The sequence below is a fragment of the Acanthopagrus latus genome, chromosome 9 (genome assembly GCF_904848185.1).
Source record: "Acanthopagrus latus isolate v.2019 chromosome 9, fAcaLat1.1, whole genome shotgun sequence".
Taxonomy (NCBI): domain Eukaryota; kingdom Metazoa; phylum Chordata; class Actinopteri; order Spariformes; family Sparidae; genus Acanthopagrus; species Acanthopagrus latus.
In genome coordinates, this window is record NC_051047.1 from 7,744,645 (window position 1) to 7,761,462 (window position 16,818).

At 39.6% G+C, this 16,818-nt stretch overlaps 1 protein-coding gene across 3 annotated transcripts in view; it reads right to left on the reverse strand.

The window, feature by feature from the left end:
• Positions 1-16,818, reverse strand: part of plekhm3 (pleckstrin homology domain containing, family M, member 3) — a 48,212-nt gene that overhangs the window by 10,124 nt on the left and 21,270 nt on the right. For 2 of the 3 annotated variants that reach the window (XM_037109894.1, XM_037109895.1), the window contains 3 exons: positions 12,681-12,826; positions 11,666-11,859; positions 5,646-5,709 (listed from right to left, as the gene is read on the reverse strand). In XM_037109894.1, the coding sequence (XP_036965789.1) occupies positions 5,646-5,709; positions 11,666-11,859; positions 12,681-12,826 (404 nt within the window). Of the gene's footprint in view, positions 1-4,503; positions 4,706-5,645; positions 5,710-11,665; positions 11,860-12,680; positions 12,827-16,818 lie in introns of all 3 variants that reach the window. The other variant, XR_005076951.1, reaches the window with a different exon arrangement.

A 16,818-nucleotide genomic window follows, 5' to 3' on the forward strand; every position in this document is an offset into this window, starting at 1 on the left:
TTACTCACTCTCATTCTTTATTTCTTTCTTTCTTTTAAAAGAGTTCATCAGAAGAAAATGCTTCTGGATAGAACATCAGCCTTTTTGAACCCTTACTTCTAAGGGCAGACCCTGCTGAGATTTTGTTTTTCACCATGAAATTATCTTTTTAAAACTGTATTTGGTTTGATCAGGTTGTCACTGTCATACATTCAATTTTGTTTAAAGATCTAAAACAAGTTTAAAGTGTGGCAAATAATGCAAAATTCTTCACAACACTGCAGTGTCCCCCTCTGCAGAGCACAGCCCCGTTAAGTCCGGTCCAGCCCGGTCCACATGACAAACAGCTCTCCTGATGGAGGCTGACAGGCTCAGTAATTAAGGCGCACTATAATTGGACTGGGCAGAATCAGACAACTGGCAGCGCAGCTCTGGTGGCTGACTGGTACTCTGGAGGGACGCTGGGAAAGAAGGCAGGAGGCACACGAAGATGGATGGATGCAGAGTGACAAAGGTAAACGGACACTGGCAAAGAGAGATAGTGTGATATAAAGGGGAACAACTTGTAGAATGCAATTATGCATAATATACATGCTGAACTAAATAGACCAATTCACCAAGGATATCATCACCACATCCACATATCCCCCATTTTCTTAGCATTTCCAGATCCCTGCTGTTACTGCTTCCTATAAATATCCACTGACCATTTTATTAGCTCCACCGAGGTAGCACTGGCCAGCAGGGTCACACTGGGACAGTAATTCAGACAGGAACTTCCAATTTCAGCACATTTAATTTGCACTCTTGCCCACATCCAACAAGGACAACAATGAAGCCAGATATTGATGGCTGTCCTGAGTGTCTCACCAAGCAGTAGCCAGGCCACTGGCAGAGGATCAGCTGGGTTGGACCAACTTCTGTCAACATATGGAATTTATCAAATGATTTATTTGTCTTTGTGAGAGGGTCGTTACACCATTACCACTTGCAAGAAAAATTAGAGGGGTTTTGAGATTTTAAACAGGAAGGGAGAAAAAAAGAAAATGTATTTCGGTTTCTCAAGACTGGCTTTTCTCTCTCTATCTTGGATAGATTTCTCTCTTCCTGTACGTAAAAATAAAATTTAAAAAAAAAAAAAAAACGGTGTGAGAAAGTATGAATAAGTGTTTGGTTCAGATAATGTCCCAACTCTGAAAAATTATTAAAACACTGCAAGGGGAAAGGTGGAAAATGCCTTTTAAGCATATTCATAACATATTCACAACACTATATTCACTATATGATTCTAGAGCAGCTGACAAGACAATTCTCTAGATGTACTCACATCCTTTACCCTCTTTCCCTCCAAACACACACACACACACACACACACACAAAAGCACACACACTTCACCTCTTCTCCCTCCATCCATCCATCCTCTTATACTCCTCCCCCTCCAGTTCAACCTCTTCCCTGCTCCACGCAGAGTCTTTGTGCTCCAAAACCTCCTAATCCCCTAAAACTGCTGTTTAACAGCCGTTCGCCTGCCCTCCTCTCTCTCTCCTGGTCACTCACACACACACACACACACACACACACACACACACACACACACACACACACACACACACACACACACACACACACACACACACACACACACACAAACAACCGCAGCTCCATTGAGGAACTAGAAAGCCAGCTGGGATTACATGGCTGGAAAGACTGGGGTGAGCTCTGTTTGGATAACACCCTCTCTCTCTTTCTCTCTCTCTCGCTCTCTCTCTCTCTCACACACACACACAAACACACACACACACACACACACAAACACACACACACACAGAGAAGACCTGATGTATGTCGGCTGTCAGTGTACACATGGTTGAGTCTTATCTGGGTGTTCCTCAAGGTTCTGAGTAACCTACCAGATGAGAATCCTTTCCTCCGATCCTCTTCACAGATTAATGAACAAACCTTAAATATGTGTCTACAGGTGATAAATGAAAAGCAAACATCTTCTATCAAAAGTCTGATTCAAAATTACAGTAACAAACAGAAGAGTTCTCCAAAACCTTGAGTGTTGTGTAAAGTAATAGAGGGGTGAGGTGAAAGTAGCTGTGTTAAATTACATTGTAAACGCCAACAGAAAGTGTTAGACCCATACATTCAGCTATACATGTTAAATTATGATTTAATACAAGTGCAGCCATGTTTTATCATGATCTGTCTTGTGCTTTCACCTGTGGATCAGTGCTCCCAGAGAAGGTGATCCTGGTCAGTGCTGGCCAGAGGTAAACTGGAGCACATTTTATTTCATTTTCTTTATCATTAATTTCTTTTGTACAGAAAAGTTTGAACGGCTCTACAACAACAACAACCTCGATGATGCTATATAGAGATTATACAGACTCACAGTGTCCACATTCGTTGACAGGACGAGTAGACCTTGTGTTCTCCACTACTGTGGTGTGAGGAAAAAGCCATCGAGCTATCATCCATATATAACTCAGCTCTGCCATAATTTCAGAAAACATTTAGAATTTGGTACAAAAATTAAACAAAACACGGACACAAACCTACTAAACAGGCTCTTCTCTTGAAGCTTCTGAATTGAAATTGACGTTTATGTTGGTCGCTGAGCAAGTCTATGGTAAGCCGTAAAAACTGCCCCAACTGTTGATTTGTATATTTTAAAATGTATATCTTATCATTCACTTAACACTGCTTTCTCATTGACATATTATTCAATGGTGATACATTTAAATTAGAAACTAGTTTGACATTTCTTCATTGCTACTTCTTATGACTTACTGGCCAATCAATACGGCTGAATATATGCCTTTCCTGCACTGCTGCAGAATTTTATTATAAGACAGCTGAGCCTTTGTTACAACTCTCAGTAATCTAAACCAGCACCAGAAATGTGCAGGAGAAAACCATAGCAGCTCAAGCTCATCAAGTATAGTACTAGTATACTCCACCCAGCATCTCTAAATATAGCCTAGTCTCGATGTGTAAAGTTATGAAATGTAAACACGTGACGATACCCATTGATTTGTGGATTACCATCTGAAGCCTTGAGTTTGGCGTTGTGGCCATCACCATCTTGGTGCCAGAAGTGTCCATATTTGGAGGAGATGGTGAGGCTGGGAACAATAACCTGGATAGATGTGAGCCAGAGGACACAGCGTGGTACAGACATCAGGGTAACCACGCCCTAAACCATACCCTGCTTTATCATCTAAGTCACTCTGAATAGGACTGTGGAGGTGAGCGTGGTCGAGCCATGGCTGCAGGAGACAGAGGTGGAGAGTGCTCAGGAGAGCAGCGCCAGGTGAGTGACTGACAGAGCTGGCACCCAGTTACTAATCACTCACTTCCCTCAAATGCAGTAGGATGCTGGACCTCGGATGGAGGAGGCATGAGAGACGCCCTGGAGAGCAGGAACAGAGCAGGAGAGCAGGAGATGCTCAAGACGCACGAGCCGCATTCAGTTCCTGGGTCTGCAAGGTTGTGGTGGATGGCCTTGCTCAAATAGAAGAGGTGTAAATCCCAGTACCGTGTGTGTGTGATTTGTCCGCGAGAACCCACAATAGCCTAGAAAGGGGCTACAGGGACCATAATGAACAATTCAACAACGAATTTTGTATTAAAGAGGACTTGAAACCAACTATAGACATAATCCCTACTAGTAAATTGGTAAATCAAGTGAGAAGTAGGTTCACTTTTTCATAAGCTTATATACAGTCAGACTTTTTTTCGAAACCAGAGGAGTAACCCCACCGGGAAGCTCCGTCCATGTTCGGCTGTTTTTTTTTTTTACCTTATGGTGTCACTTAGAACTGTGCATTTGCAGGGAAAAGCTCCATCTGATCTCAAAGTCATGAGCACATCTTCCTTAGAACTTGCAACATTAACTTGAGAGGCCTCTGTGTGACTGGACAAGTGTGAGTTGAAAGGCATGTCTGGCATGGAGAGAATGCCACTGTGTCACTGTTGGAAGCCTGCTGCATACACACTTACTTTCCTACTACTTCAGTCCTTGGTTCTCATACAAAAACCGGAGAAACAATCCTTAAAACCAGAAGAGGAAAAAGGGCAGAGTGTCCTTAGACAAACACATATGTTTTCTCCAAATGGACTGGCTCCTAATAGGGGATATGGGTGGAGGCTATTTGTCGGGAGGTGAATAGACTAGTGTGGTCCGGGGTTTAGCCAGGGGAGTTTAGCCTGCACTGACCTCTGAGCTGCAACAAAAAAAGCTATGTTGATTAAGAGCGTCATTTTATTCAGGAGGTGAATCAAAAGAAACAAGCTTGTTAATATGGAAAACCAATTAAGAGGCAGAGTGCTTGAGAATCTCCCAGAGGGGGGAGAGAGAGGCGGGAGGAAAAGAAGGAGCTGTGCAAATTCTACCATCGACACCTATTGTTAAAATTAGCGATAAAACACCAGTTTGAGGTTTATCAGAAAATCACAGAGGAACACACACATGCGCGCACACACACACACACATATACACACTCACACACACTCACTCAATACACATGTGTTCTTGACCGTGTGTGAGGCCAAGGGGATGTTGGGAAGAATGGAGGGATGTCACGCTTTGTTTTTATGCCTGTTGATTCTGAATGTGACCAATTAGTGAAGCAGAGAGACACAGAGTGTGGGAGTGGAGGAGGTGGAGGAGAAGGAGGGGGCTCAATCTCTTTCACCGTGAGAGTCTGGGGCCAAGCACTGAGTCAGAGAGGGGTGAAAGAAAAAAAATGGGGCAGGTTACAACATAATGAACATAATGACAAACAAAAGAACTTTTCAGTCATTTGTGGTCGCTTTCCTCAGACCCCCAACCCAATTCACTGACTAGATACTGAACCACTGAAAGGCTGGGGTGTTTTCTTATTTTATGATCTCTGCTTAAAAAAAGAAATTTTCAATTTTATTTTTAAAATTAACACATTTGCATTCCCCCTAAATAAATTACTCCCATAAGCGGAATTAAAACAAAGTTGAACGATGGTTCTGGTGTTTACAGCAGGCACTCTGGTGGAGATTTGACAGTTTTCAATTCGATAAGAAAATATGCTGATTAAATAAGTGATAAGGCACATTGAGGTGTCTTGATCTTGTAAAATAACAAATGAGGAAGAGTCAAAGGTTTCCACAACAAACAGTGTGAATTCTTTCCACGGAGACCATTGTTTTCATGGATTAGCACACTTGAAAGAGCGAACCATGTCCTAAATAGGGCTATTAGAGGGTATTACCCTCTCTTATCACTGTTATGACATGGACACTTGCCAATGAAACAAAGGAGGGGTTATGTTGACTTAAAAGGATAAGGAGAGTGTTATTATATGTTTTTCTCATTGTCAACAAATCCAGTTCAACTTCAACGATGTGTAACTTTGTCTCAATATTTTCTTCCATCTATGGCTTTTAGCCCTAAGCCCATTAGTTCAAACTGAAGACATTAATCTCTAACCACAGGTGTGACCACCACTAAACTTAAAGGGATCCTTATCATAAAAAAGGGTTGTTGTGATAGTGAGAACAAGCCCGGTTTATGGTCTCTGAAAATTGAAGTTTTTCCACAACACAGTTTTACTTCATGTTTGACATGTGAATGGCATCACTATTATATGTATAAATACAAATGGCGTGTATGTGTTTGTACCTGCTGCAGGTCAGCCATGGAGTATAGGTGAATGTGCTGTAGCAGGTACTCTCTGGGGAAGATCCTGTGAAAAGACAAAAATGAAAAAGTTTGAATTCATCAAGCAGGTCCTACAGCATATCATGTGTCTGACCACCAGCACTGAGATGCTGAGGAGATACTCCAACACTAATAAAAAAAGTTTTTTTTTTTTTTTTAATCTGTGATTAAAGATAAAACAATAAGCCTTTCAGCATGTTTTATAAAATGCCACAAAACATTATCCTGAAACCAACAACAAAGGTCACGGTCAAGGTAGAATCATCGTGTAATGTTTATGTTCCCATTTACAACTGTGAGTATAAAGGGGAACCAAATGATGATACCTCAAAGCTGTACAAAATAAAGAATATAACGAAAATTAGTCAACTTTAGCACAGGCACAAAAAACAAAACACTTTAACATGTCGTAAACTCCAGTTGTGCTTACTAAATAAAAGAAAGTGCAATGAGATATGATACGAAATAGAAGTGTAAGCATTTCTCTTTTATTTCCAGCAGTGCCTATCAATTGTAGACATGCTCTCAAAAATCCTAAATTAAAGGAGCATTTGAGTTGGAGAGTCCAACAGTTTGGTTTATCAATTTTGATAAAGCTCTTTTTTTAATTCTATACAAACTTCGGCACTGTGAATGTTGCCTGTTGGGGGGAGGGGCAAAAGGTTGGACTTGAGGTGCTATATGTGTATATGTGACTGTGTGTGTTGCAAGGCGTCCTGTCAGACAACTAAGCTGGATGGTACCAATTTAAATCCTGTCTAAGCTGTGATGAGTGTCACCAACACACAAGTATGTGTGTGTGTGTGTGTGTGTGTGTGTGTGTGTGTTATCCAGGCACCTCATGGTGACTGGTAAAACCACTGATAAAACTTCTCTGTTAAGTACGTCTCTAACAGCTATAACATCAGCATTCATAAGACAATACACACACGCACACACACACACACACAGCTCTAATAACCAAATACACACACTGGCGCCTCGTTGAATGTGTAGCCAATGCCCAGATGAACACACCCTTACAGTGTGTGCTGATCGTGATAACAGTGCTTGAGAATGAACACATTTGGGGATTAGATTACAAATAGAAGATACACAAATCCCTGTATGCGTGCCAACAGCTGACAATATTCATGGTAGACCTGATAATATTAAATTCTATGTTTTATTTCGCTTTGCCCTGTGCTCTTTTCCAGTCCAGCAGACACACCTTTCATTAAACTTCTGTTATGACTCAGTGATTCTGATCGTGTACTGAAGGAGGGTCTGACCTGAGTAAGTATGTGCAAACCAGGAGATGTAGGGAGTCCTGCAAATGTATGTGTGTTTGTGCGGGGTGGACAAACACATTGCAATCTAATTCAAACCAAAACTATATCTCTGCAATAAATCTTATCTTTGTCAAACTTATAAAGTTCAATTTACGTTTACATAGTGTCAACAGGTGCGATACAACGTTCTGGATGCAATAAATTTGCGGTTTTAACATTTGAATGATTTGTGAGTCTTCATTTAAATACATGAGGTGGATACCAACACAACTTCTTTTACCACTATCTCAATCACAGTAGCTATCTCGCCTTCTCCAGCTCAACCCCTCACACACTAAGCACAGCCGTTCTTTTTTTTTTTTTGTTAAAGAAGCCTAACAACTTTTATAACCCCTATTGGAGGATGAAATATGGCTACCAGATTATACTACAGTCATACGCTATTATTCCATATTAGCATCAGTTTTGGTTTTATGACTTTGTGCACAAAATCAAGGTATTCGTCAAAAAAATATTTGGTTAACATTTCTGGCTCAGAAACAGTCAGAAAAGGACTTAGACAATATGAAATATCATTGAAAATATCGAAATACACTTTAAGAAGGTTAAATTCCAGAGCCACACTCTTACCAACTTTTACAGAGGAGCAATAGAAAGCGTCCTGACTGAAAACATCACAAACTGGCACAGTTCAGAACATCACTGGTACCCATCTACTGAACAGCATTGATATAAATGATGATATTGGTGTCTGCACAGACCCCACAGGATACTCCAAGACAACACCCAGCCCAGCCAAGTGTGTTCATCCTGCTGCCTTCTGGCAAAAGATACTGAATTATTGGCCACCATAACACCAGACTACCAAGCAGCTTCTTCCCTCATGCTGTGAGACTCCTGAACTGATATACAAAACATCATCATAAATTAAAAAAAAATCTTGTGTTGCATAAAGGTAACACAACTTGTATTTTGTTGTACAAACCTCTGTTGTAAAAGGACAAATAAACAAACCTGACATTCACTGGCTAGACATGTAAAACCTGCTGTTTTTTTAAATGCTGTTCGAAATCCAAAACACAATATTCAAGGACCAAGCATTGCTTTTCCAGCATAAAAGACTTCTTATTGTAAAAGTATGTGCAGTGTGTATGAAATTATTATCCCCTCACCTATTAGGACAAATAGGCAATCTGTGTAACACTGCAAAAAGGCTTCCATTACTGAGATAGGGACATGAAATATCTACCATATTGGGTTAATTACTGAGATTATTTCACACATTGACTGGACATCGATGATAAAATAACTTACAGCCTTTACTCAGACTACTACCCCAGGAATTGCTTTGCCAAATGCTGTCAACGACATAACCCTTTGAGACTGCCTGGGAACTGCTGCACAGGGCCAAACAGTACAGCACTCTCTAACATACAGCCTTTAGTGCCTTATGTGGTTGTGACTGGGTATCCGTGACTCTCTGCCTGTATGCAACAGATCTTCAGATCCCCCTGAAGTAGAGTGATGACTAGAGGAAGGTTTTAGTGCCATGGCCTTCATCAATCCTGCAGTGTTTAGAAGTGGTGGGGCACTAGCCGGCACTAGCTAATGGGACAGAAGTAAACACAGGACATCATGATGCTGCTCGTCTCTGGGTTGTATGGTTAATATGGGTTTTTTCAGGCCGACACAAATACTACAAGTTATACAGTTTTAGCAGATCACGTTGATATTCAATCACCTGTGTAATTCTGCATTTGAATATTTTTCAAATTTTAGTTTTCAGTAAACAAAAACATGCAGCAAACGAGCAGCAAATACACATTTGTCTTGATTTTTACTTCATTATTGTTGTTGTAATTAACAGTAAGCTTCAGGTTGTCTCACTTTATGTTTATTTATGGTTATCTACTGTCAACAGTTGACTGAACAGTAAAGATGGGGGGAGTTCAACGTCTTTTTGGCCATTACCTGCCCATGTTACATGCTATTGGGCTAGCATCTCACATAAACAGACTCTGATACTTAACTTGTCATTACTGTTACCTTTATGAAACATGTTCGGAAAGCACAAAGGTTGGTTCAACCAAATTACAGAGAGAAACCTTTAGCTTTGAGATTTCTGCTGCCACCTAAATACAGGAGTGAAGTGTTGGTTGTTACATTAGATAAAATATCATCAAAATCTTTTTCCTTTCCGAAACAGGACAAAGATTTTCAGATAATGAACTTTTCTTTAGAAAACAAATACATGAAATATGCTCTTGAAAACAACACTGCCAAATCCCAATACACTCTTTACCCCTACAACTTTAATGTCCCCCTTAATTTTGCATGTTTTTCAGAGGCACAACATTATATTGTATATTGTATTTCAATGTTGTGCTCCTCCCCTTTGATAGCACATTACACCTGAAATTTAGTACAGCAGCGAAGACTGGCAGGCTAGAAGCATGGGTTGCTACCGTTAACCTCTAAAGCACCACCAGTGGCCAGGTAATGAAACAAAGTCATTATTATATTTGATGACTTCATTTATAGTGTAAAGTTGTCAATGAATTGTGAGTATCCATGCTTTTAACTCCGTCGGAAAAAATACAAATACCAGGACTGCCACAGTAACCAAGAGAAATAAACACAGCTAGAGAAGACTTATTAGAATTGTCTTGTTGCGTCTGTTTTCAACATCATCAGTGACAACTAATGACATATGAGTGTTTTGAAGGGTTGTCCCATTTTATAGGGGGAGATTTCATCCACTACCCCTTGTACCTGGAAGGAAAGTGAGCACTTGAAAACCAGCGGTAAGAGTCAAATTTAAAAATGAGTTTGAGCCAAAGTCGGACCCAAAAATAAATGGCTTCATATCATTACTAGTGAGTGAGAAAATCACTATCCTGACTGAATATTTATTAGATTCCAGTCTGTCAGCTGAGGTGGATGAATCTCTTTTGGACACAGTGTGTGTATTAGTGACCTGGACCGGGGCAAGGGGCATCCATCAGTTGACAGAGAAGGCTTTCAGTGTGGGACCCCACTCAGATAAACAATCATTCCCCCTTGACTATCACACATGAACATATACACACAGGCTAACATCCTTTATGTATATGCAGCACATATACACTCAGGAATTCATGCAGATAAAAGTTATGGCAATATACATGCACGCACCCAGACATACACGTGTAAACACACATACAAAGATTACACAAGATGTTAGCAGCCTGATACATTTCTAAATCTGAGAGGTTAAGTGAGGGGCAAGAAAAATAAATATATTTTATTTCTTGTGAAGTACAACACAATTTTTCTGTTAAACAAGAAAAACTGCTTACAAACCTTTTGGTGTAAATTATACATCCAACAATGATAGTTTGGTCAACAATGATTGGTTTCGAAGTGGACAGTTGATTTTTTTTTTTTTTTTCATTTTTTCATTTTATGGGTTCACAAGCCCAATAAGATTGTGAGACAGTGCTTATATTCAGAGGCTCTTTTTAAATTACAACAGTGTATCAGTGCACGCATTTACTTACACACACACACACACACACACACACACACACACACACACACACACACACACATACACTCATACCAACATTAATGTCTGACACACAGTATTCCTTTTAAAATGGCATCACTAAAATTTGCAACTTGGAATATCAGTGGAATTGGCTCTCAGGCAAACAAAAATAAAAATACACAACCATCTGGCCAAAATACTATAAATTCAAATCATCATAAATCCATAATATATTCTCAGCTAATTATAACAAAAAAAGGTTTCTTTTCTAAAAATCAATACAATCTCATTTATCCATGACTCCGCTGGACCCAGAGGGACATTTTTTATTAATATGTCAATCAAGAACAGCCTAGTCACAACTGATATATATTCAACATTCATCCACTAACACGTGCAGACTTTTCAATTTAGGGCATTATTCATAACTACAACAAACAGGAACCATCACCATCTCATTAGATGCAGAAAATGCCTTCCGCATGGTAAACTGGTCATTTCTCATTTATATGATACAAAAATTTGGCTTTGAGAGATCATTCATTAATTGGTTTAAAATGTTATATACTACACTTTCAGCCACAGTAATCACCAATGGACTAACATCACAACTCTTCATACTGTACAGGGGGACTAGGTAAAGATGCCCACGCATATTGTGAAATCAGTCTTTACGCAGATGACGCATTGCTCTTCAAAACCCTCACTCATCGCAACAAGTAACAATTAAACTCATAGAAACATGCTCCAACATCTCTAATTATTCCAAAGCTGGCATCATTACTATCACTATCAAAACTGTTATATCATATTATACTATCATGTTTTTTCATAAATGATAATATCAAATCAATTTTACACAGAATTGAATACAAATCAAATGTTGATAGTGTTGAATACGGCGATGTAATGATAGTAATAAAGTATTATCATAACAGCCACTTTTTCTATTATCATATTATCATACATATATTATCTTAACTATACAACTTGTGGAATGTATACAAACAAAACAAAAGAAAACACAGCACAACCCCCCGCCCCCCCCCCCCCTTTAAAATTATTACCAAAAAAAAACAAAAACAAATTGTATTCCTTGATAAAAAGGTGGAAAAAAGTACTAAGTTATAAAGTACTAAAATTCACACCCCCACAATGACAGAAGGTCACAGCCGACTTACCTTCGTCTGAGGTCCTCTGCAACAGTTGCTCTGCAGCTGAACAGGTAAGCCCTCAGTGACTGGAGCTGCTGACGGAGACGCAGCACGGTGCTGAGAGGCTCGCAATGCTCATACAGACAAGGATTGAGCTGTTGGACATCCAGCAGGGGCTCCTCATACACAAACTCCAGGAACTCCTTGGCCTGTTTAGACACCTAGAGGAGCACAACAGAGTTTACATCAGGGTCACTGCACCAAGGACAACAGATACATAAGGGTTAACACAAATAAAGTTCTGTATTCCCTCATTGTAGTGAATGATGCAGGCCTTAGTCAGAATCTTTACAAAGGCCTCTGATTAGAAGGTAGATTTTCTTTATCTTTGGATCTTCTTTATCTTCATCTTATTCTCTCAAAATTGGTGTTGTTGTTTTCTCTTCTGAAACAACTGTTCATGCATTCGTGCCAATGTCATGCTTCAGATAAAAATCACGGACGTCCTGCCTTGCCTGTGGGAAGTGGGAATGGGGTCAAAATGGATTGACCCATGTTTAAAAAAAACCCATACAGACCTGCTAATTTAGGTGGAAAACCGTATCAGAAACTAAAATACTGCACAGTGGTTTATACAGCTCTGTAAAGTTGTCAGGGGGGGATATTATATTACATTTCATTCTAACACTCGTCACATAAAAGGCAGAAACACAGTACTCCTGTTGGTTAAACTTACTGGGTAAAATCTTTTACTGCATCGCCAGAGGCCACTTAATGAATGAGAGGGCTGCATTTTTTTCACACAGGGTTCTGTGGTTATTCAGAAAACTTGTTCGGTGACAAAGTCACAAAAATTTTTAAATCAAAAAATTTGACCTTTTATTCTAACACTTCTATTTGAAGAAATAACTATAGAAAATGTAAATTGAAATGAAGACAATGGCTGTTTTGAGGAACCAAGACATCATACTTTCACAGCCTGTGCAGTAGTTATGTTGAGATGGGGGTAACTTTTATATTGTAGTTGGGTGTGCTTCCCCACCTTGTGCTTGCTGGTGTCCCAGTTGTGCAGCAGTCGTGCTGGTATTAGGAAGGAGTTGTCCTGATGGCAGCTCTGGCAGTAGTACCAGCCACTGTAGTAGCAAACCTTTGCCTTTCCTCTGGAGAGACCAACTGGACGCTGACACCCTGAGGAGAAAGTCACAGGGTAAGTACGTGATAAACATGAACATGATACTATGGGGAGCCTGAATGTCTCTAATTATGAAGAAACCAATTAGAACATTTTCAAATCAACGCAACAATCTACAATATTTTTTTCTTTTAGGACAGCTTCAGAGATGGCAGGAGAGAGGGGGCAGCAAAGGGCCCCAGGCCAGGACTCAAACCCAGGGTCGCTGCAGCAAGGACAAAGCCTCTGTACATGAGAGGCCCGCTCTATCAACTGAGCTGATCAGCGCCCCACAATCTACCATTTTAATGTGGACATAAAGCCTAGAATTTCTGACTAATTTGGCAGGCATGTCATCAAATGATGGCTTCAGCAAAATCAGAATCAGAATCAGTATTCATTTACTGTCCCAAAAACTGGGAAATGTATTTGTTACAGCACCTAAAGGACGGAATATTAATAAAAAACAATAGCAAAAAATAAACAAGATAATTAAAAAGGTAAGAAATAGAACAGACTTGTATATTAAGAGCCCCACAAACTGCTCAATTCATATTTGAATGTTAACAGTCTGATGAAGGCAGCAGACATGAGCACAAAGCTTGAAGCATTTATTGCTGCTCACTAAACCTTTAATAGCAAACCTGTAGATAGTGTCTAGGCAAGATAGTCTAACTTTAAAAAGAACTCTGACCCAGTGAGTTAATATGTTGTTTGATGAGCCATGTAAACAGTAGACGAACAATAACAACCGTATTCATTGTGCTGTTAAAGAATTGTCAAAAGGTCCTTAAAAGAGTGTTTGTTCCAATCAATCAATCAATCAATCAATCAATCAAGTTAAGTTTTTAGTTGGGATAGAAAACATGCAACTACACAAAAAAAGTCTCAGTGCTAATCCCAAAAAATTCAGAATGAAGATTCACTTTTACCACATGCTCACATCGGAAAACGCATAACGACAAGCAGAAAACCTTTGGAAAGTTGTGCCCAATGTTTCATAACTCAGGAACCACTTCCAACAAACAAGGTCACAGGTTAATTATTTGATTGGTTGAGCTTGTCAAAAGCTTCACATGGCCTGGCAGCCTACAGACACTGAGTGGTGTATCGTAGGCAACTGGATGTGTTTCAGTTTCTTGAGGATGTTTCACCTCATCCAAGAGGCTTCTTCAGTTCTTACTAACTGAAGGGGACTTGCTGGCTTTTAAACTCTGTGTGGGAGTGTCCTGACAGAGTTGTTAAGGACATGGGTTAGCTCTGAGTTTCAGAATCGTAAGGACCACTTGGGGTGGGCCTCAGTGTGGGTTGCTAGGCCTAGGTGAAGCCAGGTGGGAATGGTTATTAGGGTCTGGGGAGGGAACTCAGTACTGTATTGAAGTTGGGTGATAAGTAATGTCTTAGGCCACCTCCTCTGTTCAAAGATGGCCATTCCAGTTTGACATCGATGGATTCCTCTTTCAAACCATCTGTCTTCTCTGGCCAAAATTGTTACATTGTTGTCCTCAACGAAATGATTGTTCAGAAGTCTCGACCTGAGGAGTTAGCCCTCCTGTGTTGGCCGATTCTTTTATGGAGAGCTTTTTCTGTCTGTCATGTACAAATGTGTGTGTCCTAGATGCACCGATTAGCTTAAACTACATTACTCTGCTTATGCCTTGGTGTTTTGTCCTAGGGATGGACAATTTTCAGCCTCAGTGTGGTGGTAGGTTTAAATTGAACCGGGATATGATGTTTATTGAAGAAGGCAGTCAGGAGTCAATATTTCATTGTGACAGTTTTTTGATGCCGACACCAATATGTACATATTTTTTCCCCTAACTGTAGAGAGCATCAAGTCTTTCCTTCAGTGGAATTAACATATTATTATGCCTACTCGTATCGTAATGGCCCGCAATGCAGACAGACAATGCATTTCAAATGGCACATATTCACTGGTAAAAATAGGAAAACTACTTTAATCTGCGGTTTGTGTTGTGTGCTCATAATTAAAGTATCCTCTATTGGCCTGTTTAATTGTAAGAAATGTTCCGTTCCCACCGATGCCAAATGTTTAATTTTAAAGTCTTTATCGGCTGATCCCAGTGATGTGCTGATATTATCCTTAATCAGTATGCATCAAACACTGTGGTTCTCAGAAACTACAACTGATGGAAAAACCTTTATGAGTGCAACATTTTTAATGTCCTCAAAAAGAGACTGTCAGAAAATGTATCTCTGCATTTTTACCACACAACTTTATGACTGCTTTCACCCGATAGTAAAGTGTTACATTTAAGAACACCTATAAACACTTTAGTTGCTTATTCACCTATTTCAGTGCCAGTGCCTAGACTATGTTAAAGTATTGAAGTCTTTTCATGTGGCATTTTTGGGGTTGAAGCTCTGGTTCAATGATCTCTCAGATCCCTATCCACAAAAATGAATCTGGTGATGTTGTGGAGTTAGTGCTTAACTGCTTCACAATCTCATCATGGTGTAACATTTGCTGAAGATTCAAAAAATAATGAGAACATCCCTCTTTTTGGGGGGAAGAGGCCCACCTAACTTTATTGTGTGCAATCCTGCCAAACAACTGAAATCACATGTATGACCTAAACTGTGAGCAATATTTAACGTTCTGTTGGATTTTTAAAAAACATTTTCTTGTTTAGTGTGTCTTCTGTTATTAACATTCCTGTTACTCAGCATCTACCTGCAAAATACATGTCAAGTAATCCCTCAGATAATGGAGTCTTGGTTCTTCCAGTAGTCACAACATAGCTGACTTTAGTAAGAAAGTGTTTGTAGTCCCTCAAGACCAAACCAGATCCTCAGCTCAATTCAGCCTGATCGCTGCCCCACTGTTTGCTTTGTCTTCTTAACTCTTTAAAGTTCATTCTTCCCCCAAAACATCCAGACCTGGTCCACAATCACACACACACACACACACACACACAAATGCCACAGAACGGCGACAGGTGTCCCTTATCCACACAATCTCAGAGAACACGGGGCCTGGAGGAAAACATTTGCTCTTCAGAAAATGATGAGAGGTGGAGAAGAAAAGAAACAGAAGATTGTTATCTAGGTTTTGGAAAACAGAGGCCAGGAAAGCTACAGAAAAAGAAGAAAAGAAGAAGGACATCGGGAGAGAGACGTGTGTCAGCCTGTTTTTGAGTGGTGTTTCAACACAGGAAACAACACAGACTAAAAAGTGGAAATAGAAAGAAAGACAGGATGAGAAAAAAGGCTCGAGAGGACACAAGAAATTTCATAAGAGAGACGAGTAAGATCAAACAAGCACAGATGAAGGCTGACAATAAAGAGAAGTTAGCCCGATACCATTCAATCATAGACAAGAATCAGACATCTGAAAAAGGCAGACAATGGTCTAATCAGTGCAAAGAGCTTGATTCCTGTGTTATCTGACCAAAAAGAGAAAAACAAGAATTCTCATGTTGGATCAACAGTCAGCTACACAGGAGACTGTATGATGACTGAATTAGGTCTGTAACAAAAATCATTTTAATACTATTGATTTTTAGATTATTGATTATTCCTTTTAGTAAATAAAATGTCAGGCTAAGAGATAAAGGGTGACATATTTAAATTGCTTAGTTTGTCAGATCAGTGGTCTAAAACCACAATGAACCACATAAATTAGGGTTTCATTTTCATACTTTGGGCCCATTGTATCAGTTATGATGTACAAAATCATTGTGTACAATGCAATACAATGGGTGAGACGAGATTCATCATATTGTTTTTGAAGATGCCATAAAATGCTCATATTCTGGTTCATTCCTTTATTTTTGGTGCCTTCTAGAAAATGCAGAAATGCTTTTTGTCTTAAAAAAAAAAAAACATTATTTTCTCATACTCAATACCCAATCTACTCCAATTGATCAGCTCTCACAGGCCTGAGCACCTAGCACAGCCATTTACAATATTTGAAGCAAACATGTCAAACATTTGCATTCAAGCTTCATAAATGGAAGGATTTGCTATTTTTCTTTGTCATTTATGA